Below are 7,101 nucleotides of genomic sequence, written 5' to 3'. Positions count from 1 at the left end.
CACGAATTCAGATATGGAGCTTTAATAAGTTGTACTTACACACAATCTACTTGCAATATTAAGTTTTAAGTAATATGCATTAATAAACTGTACTTTACACATAAAAAGTGGTTTTTAATTAGAGTTTTTGCCAAATGCTTTATAATATAGTATAGATATATGTGTGTGTGTGACTGTTTAATTTGTGGTAACTATAAGATCCAATATGAACCAATCATTCAAGATAATTAATATGATTTCTTAAATAAGTTGAAAAGTAAATTAGTAAAATTGTGTTGAGTATTCAATTTACTTTAAATAGTTTAATATTCTAATTTTAAATTTAATTAGTTGTCTCTCTCAGTCTCATAACTAGATCGAGGAGTTCCTTCCTTCTCCCTTAACTCCCAAACTGACCTTCATTTTCTCCGGTGACCTTCCTTCTCCCTCAACTCTGGCTACAAACAACGTCCCCTCGCTTTTCATCATATGCCCTCCACCAAGCATCGATTCCCCAAAAAATCGAACAACATGATTTTTTCTATAAAACTAGATCTGCATCGCACACAAATTTGGAAAACTTACAAGGTTTTCTTTCTTTTTCAGAAACCGATTAGGAACCTAGATTTCGTGTTTCTCGTCGTCACTGGAAAGTCGTTCCCCTTTTTGTCCTCGTCCTATCACCAATGAGGGCTTTCACCGGAGTTACATCACAATAAAACTCCATATCTCTATCTCCATCGAAATCAGATCTGAAAACTATTGTATGTATCAACGTGAAGATCCAAGCGCTTCGATTAAATTTAGATATCCAGATGAATGATTTTTTTTTATTAATTTTAAATTGTTGATTTGGTTTTTGAATTTTGGGGTAATCGATTAAATTTAGATTGTGAGTTTGATTTTGATTTTAAGATTTGGGTTGATATCATAGTTGGTATGATAATGGTATCACAATGGTATCTCAATGGATATCACATTGTGCATCTTTAGGATCATTGATTAAATTTAGATTATGGGTTTGATTTTTGTTTTTAAAGTGTGGGTTGGTATCACAGTGATATCATAATAAGTATCACATTGTGTATTTTTGTGATTACTTGTATCAGTCGAAATAATGTTTACCGGAGGTCCGAGGTTGGAGGTCGAAGAGAGGAGTATTTAAAATACCTAAAATGTTCTATCATCATAATTTTAACTCAAATTACCAAAATTACTAATTTTCTAATTTATGTGTTGATTTGTGATTGAGATTATATATCTAACAGTTAACACAAATTAATCAGTTTTTCTTTGAATGAATTCCGGTGATATAGTTCATCCATTGATCAAGAATTTCGATTGTACATACATACATACAATATATATATATACATACATATATACATACATACATATATTAAGCCATGACATAAATTCTAGACTTCCAGTTAAAATCCATGGCACATTTGTCGATGATCAACAGTAGAGAGTAAATGAACCCTACCAAATACCAACATTTTTTATTCAAGTACTACTATTACTGAAGAAAAGCTAGCAACACCACCGGACTAATTAATTTTTTGATCATTTCCATCTCTGATAAATTATTAAAGTCTCAACCTAACAAAATTTAATACAATCTTGCCTATTTAATTATCTCATCCACAACACAACTCATTCATGCTCAAATCTAACCAGCAATCAAGCAACATTCTTGATCATATATCCAAAACCCTAGCTAATCTGATTATGAACCTCATCACTCTGGTTGTACTCTTGGCTGTGCTACTTGTACATTCACAAGCTATAGACATTCCAAAGCTAAGGCTTTTTGCAGCCAAGAACAATGTATCCTGCATTTATGTGTTTGGAGATTCTAGTGTTGATCCTGGTAACAACAATAATCTTGAAACTGATCAGAAGGTTAACTTCTTGCCCTATGGGAAAGATTTCTACCATGGCCAACCTACTGGAAGGTTCAGCAATGGAAGACTTCCCACTGATCTCATTGGTATCATATATATTACCCTTACTTTTCTTATCGCTTATCATGAGCTCTTTTGGACCCACTGTATTTTCAAAATTTTGATTACTAGTAATTTCTTCTTGTTAAGTTTATGTATGTTAACTTAAGACGTATCGGTTTTTAATTATCGGGGTTTCATGTTTTTCAGCGGATGCATTGGGTTACACGAGAGCTATACCTGCGTACCTTGATCCGAATTTGACGAGTGAACAACTTCTTCATGGTGTTAGTTTTGCTTCTGGTGGTTCTGGTTATGATGATCTTACTGCTCATCTCTCGGTAACCATGCATGCACTCTCTAGAATATATATACATATACATATACATATACATATACACCTAGATCAGGTTTTTCTTGTTAGTGTTTGTTGTTTATTTAGGGTGCATTTGGTACACTATACAGGACACGACAGAACTTGACAGAGATCCTTGTCCCATGTTTGACATGAATTTTATGTAGAATAGACAGAAACAGAGTGGAACATGCATGTTCCACCTTTACCCTATGAAACAGGGTGTAACAAGATGAAACAGACTTATATTTTACCAATATAACCTCAAAATAAAACTTAATTCTCTTCTAAAACATCAAATAAGTCTCTTTTTTATATTTTATTAATTCTTTAAATTTTATTTATTGTATTTTATGTTTCTTAAACTTTCATTTTACCGTCCTCAAAATATTTAATATTTATACGGTTTCTATATTTTTATTAATTCATATAATTTATTATATTTTAATAATAAAAAATAATGTAGAAAAAAGATAAACATAAAAATAGAAAACTACATAAACTTTTTATTTGGTGTAATTTTAATTGTTTTGACGAAAACTTCCTGTTATAAAAAATAATTATTCTATGATAATTTAATAAATTACATAAATTAATTCCAATAAACAACTCATCAGGAGTAAATTAATCATTTTACTTGTTCTATTCTGTCCAGTTTAATTTATCTTACCAAACGTTGAACAGTTGTTCCATCCTGTCCTGTCTTGTCTTGTCTGGATACCAAACACACCCTTATGATTCTTGTTATGGGTTTTATTTTATTGAGATGGTTATATATTTTTGCATGAAATAGAATGTGATATCTCTTTCGAAACAATTGGAGTATTTTCGGGAGTACAAGGCAAAGTTAGGGAGGTTGGTGGGGAAGAAAAAGGCTGAACAAATCGTCACAAATGGAGTATTTCTATTAAGCATGGGCACCAATGACTTCTTACAGAACTATTTCGTGGAGCCTACTCGTGTTAAGCAATTCACTGTAGACAAGTATCAAGATTTCTTGATTTCTGCCATCACCAAATACATTAAGGTAATAATTAAGCTGTCTCTCTCAGATCTTACTTAATTATAGCCGTGGCTGAATTCTGAAAAATGAAAGTGCATATAACATCATAAATGCTCGTTTTTTTTATTAGCTTGGATATCCAACTCGTTATGCGAGCCGATTAATCCCAAAGCGACCACTTGTTTTGGCAGATAGCCCGGAGTCACCGCATTTGAACCTCCGTGGCCATAAGGGGATTTTTATTCCTCTTTAGATTTGAACCTGAGACCTACTGGTACTTTTGACCTTTAAAGCTAAACTCAAGTCAATCAGGCATCACCCTTTTGGTTTAAATGCTAGTTTTTTCTGCTTTATTTCACATATGTATAATTTATTAAGCTAATGATTGGCTTAATATATATGTCTTAAAATGGAAAAGAAAAAGACATGGATCTTAGATGCACCCAACCATTACATGTGATCCATTGACTAAATTATCTTTCAATTCAATCCATTAATATAGAACTAGATTTTATCCATTTAGCATTTAATATTAATAGATGGAACATATATAGTATATATATAGGAGGAGTTTTAAATATAAATCATGTAGCTCAATCTCAATCGTCTATTTAATTTAAAGAATATGTGGTTAAATATGTCGATTATTTTTTGATTAAAAAGTTAATTTTCATAATTAATAAACTATAATAATCTTTCATAAATATTTAAATTATAATAAATAAACTTTCATAATTTTCATAAATATTGATTGGTTTATTTGTATAAATTGTATGAATTAAATAAGATGATTTGTATTTTAAATGGTCTCTATAAATGGCCTAATCAAATGAGAATTAATGGGTTTGTGATAACTGTGAGTTTTAATCTTAACCACAAATCAATAGATAAATTAAAAATTTTATAATTTTGAATTAAAATTTTAATGCAAGGACATTTTAGGTATTTTCTCTCATGTCTCCTCTCTTCGTCTCCCGGCCTCCGGCCACCGTCCTCTGGTGATACTACAATGGTATCACAATGCATCTTATATGTGCTTGGTTTCACACTGAGGTCATTTGTGTGGTCGATTGGAGATGTAACACAGTAGTATCATAATGCATCTTATATGTGTTTGGGTATCACACTCTGTTTTTTGTTTAACATAGTCAATATTTTTAAGTATCACACAGTGGTATCACCGGAGGACGGTGGTCGGAGAGAGAAAAGAGGAGATATCAAAGAAAATACCTAAAATATTCTTGTATTAAAATTTTAATTTAAAATTATCAAAATTATAAATTTCTTAATTTATTTATTAATTTGTGATTGAGATTGGATCTCACGGTTAGCACAAACTTGTCAGTTCTCCCTTAAATGAATATATATATATATATATATATATATATATGTGTGTGTATATATATGCTCATTATTTTACAAAATTCGTACATATTTAGAACACATATATAAAAAACTAGTTCCTATATTTATGGGATTTTGTTATTTTTGTAAATGATAATACTTATATATATATATATATATATATATTTCTTTTGAAAGGTCAGGTTCAGAAAAAAACTGTAAAAAAATAAACAACTGAGAAACACTCTGATAATCATTCATCTAGATAATATATATATGTGCATACATGTAATTTTAAGCAATTTGTCTGGTATGTCACACGTGCATAAAAGTCAAGAAACAACTTCAATTACTAGCATGCACATGAATGATTACCATGATATTTCTCAGTTTTTTATTTTTTCAAAGTTCTCTTCTAAACTCTCCCCTATATTTGAATTATATAATTACAATTTTTTAGAACTACAATACATAATTATCTATTTTCCCTTATAACATACTCCATTAAAACTAATAAAAAAATAGAAAATTTTTATATATAAAAACATTATTCTATCAGAAAACATATGCGCAATGTCAATAATGGAGAACAATATATATTTATGGTTTGTGGAATATTGTAATATTACTAATTAAATTGATGTGATTGGTGAAGACATATAGTACAAGTTATAAGACCAACCACCATTGTAATAATGAATTTATTTTATTAAAATTTTAATTTTCAACAATTTATTTTTAAAATATAATTTTAGTTCTATTTTTTTATTAATCTGGATATCTAACCCGCTATACTAGCCGACTAATCTCAGGACGAYCACCTGCTTTGCAAATAGCCTGGAGTCACCGCATTTGAACCTCCGTGACCACAAATAGATTTTTATTTCTCATTGGATTTATAGGACGCTTATAATAAATTGAATTTATAGGACACATATAATATTTAAACGTTTTAACAACATGCTTTGTAAGACTTCAGTTTTTCAACATAAAACTATAAAACATCAAATCTAAAAGTATTACACAAGGTTTACATGATGCTTTTAGATGTTTTAACAAGTTTTTTAAGAATTTTAAAAAAATAAAGTGTCGTATCGGCTTATTTGTAAGATAACTTTGAGAAGTGTCCTATAAACCATTTTTTATAGGATACTTGAGTTTATTGGACATTTTTTTAAATATTGTCCTATAAAATGATTAATATAACATTTTATTTGAAAAAAATGTCATAAAAATTCGTTAAAACGTCTAAAACCATCCTATAAACCCATTATAACATTTTTAATTAAGACGTTTTATAGCTTGGTCCGATAAACCTAAGTACTACAATGTATTCCGCTAGGAAATTTAAACATTTCAAGCGTCCTATACCCATATTTATTATAGTGTTTACCATATGGATCCGAAAATACTCGAACCGATAACTTATCAAGACCTAACTTTTATTTGTCGGGTCGGGTTAAGTGAGAGTCAAATATCTTGTGTGGCATTTGCAGGCAATGCATGCAGAAGGTGCGAGGAGATTGGCAGTGGTGGGCATGGAACCATTTGGGTGCATTCCATTGATTAAGGCTCTTAGAGGCGTAAGTGAGTGCGATGAAGGCTACAACAAGGTGGCTCTCACGTTTAACTCCAAAGTGAAAGCGCTCATGGCTACTCTTCAACAATCCTTAGGGATTAAAAGTTTCTACACAGACATTTACGGTCTCATATTGGACACAGTCAATAACCCAACCAAATATGGTAACATTCTTCGTCATCCCCATCTCTTCAAATTAATTATTATCTGATATATAAAAGCTTTGAAATTATATAAATGGATATATATATATATATATATGTGTGTGTGTGTGTGTGCAGGTTTTATGGAGGCATCGAAGGGTTGTTGTGGATCGGGATTGGAGTTTGGGCAAAGCTGTAAAGGGTTGCCTACTTGTGCCAACAGAAGCCAATATGTCTACTGGGATGCTGTTCACTTTACTGAAGAAATGTACAAAATTATTTCTGAACAAGCTCTTCAATCTCTTATGAACACTCTTGCTTAATTATCTCTCCCTCTCTCTCTCTCTCTAGATATATATATATATATATATATGTGTGTGTGTGTAATGTGTGTATGTATAATAATCATATGTAATCGGAAATCTGTTAGTCCATAAGATTTCATTATTGAAATCAAATATTTATTTTTAGCAGTGAAAGTTTATTGTTTGATAGTGCTGATTTTAGGGGTGTAAACGACACGAGACAACTTGTGAGCTACTCGAGATCGATTCGGTCAAAGCTCAGTCAACACTTGACTCGAATAGGCTCGGCTCGAACTCGAGCTCGACTCGACATATTAACGAGTCGAGTCAATACTTAATACTCGACTCAAAGAGCTCGTGAGATACTCGATTATTTTCTATATAATTAGTTTTAAAATATAATCAGTTTTTATGATAAAATCTGTAAAATATAAATAATAAAAATGT

At 30.7% G+C, this 7,101-nt stretch overlaps 1 protein-coding gene across 1 annotated transcript; it reads left to right on the top strand.

Moving 5' to 3' along the window:
* The first annotated feature begins 1,679 nt into the window (after positions 1–1,679).
* LOC112526729 (GDSL esterase/lipase At5g45950-like) lies at positions 1,680–6,841 on the top strand. Its single transcript, XM_025137134.1, has 5 exons — positions 1,680–1,972; positions 2,136–2,266; positions 3,074–3,307; positions 6,124–6,370; positions 6,488–6,841. The coding sequence occupies exons 1-5, from the start codon at positions 1,711–1,713 to the stop codon at positions 6,670–6,672; spliced, it is 1,059 nt and encodes a 352-aa protein (XP_024992902.1). The 5' UTR covers positions 1,680–1,710; the 3' UTR covers positions 6,673–6,841.
* Positions 6,842–7,101: the final 260 nt, after the last annotated feature.

This window comes from Cynara cardunculus (genome assembly GCF_001531365.2).
Source record: "Cynara cardunculus var. scolymus isolate 2C chromosome LG 14, CcrdV1, whole genome shotgun sequence".
In the NCBI taxonomy this organism is placed as follows: domain Eukaryota; kingdom Viridiplantae; phylum Streptophyta; class Magnoliopsida; order Asterales; family Asteraceae; genus Cynara; species Cynara cardunculus.
Note: the sequence above shows the minus strand (reverse complement) of the source record. Positions and strands in the feature narration are given on the sequence as shown.

Coding starts and splice junctions, on each gene's coding strand:
- LOC112526729 (XM_025137134.1), top strand. CDS start 1,711: ATGAACCTCATCACTCTGGTTGTACTCTTGGCTGTGCTACTTGTACAT. Junction 1,973..2,135: donor ACTTCCCACTGATCTCATTG/GTATCATATATA, acceptor CATGTTTTTCAG/CGGATGCATTGGGTTACACG. Junction 3,308..6,123: donor CCATCACCAAATACATTAAG/GTAATAATTAAG, acceptor TGGCATTTGCAG/GCAATGCATGCAGAAGGTGC.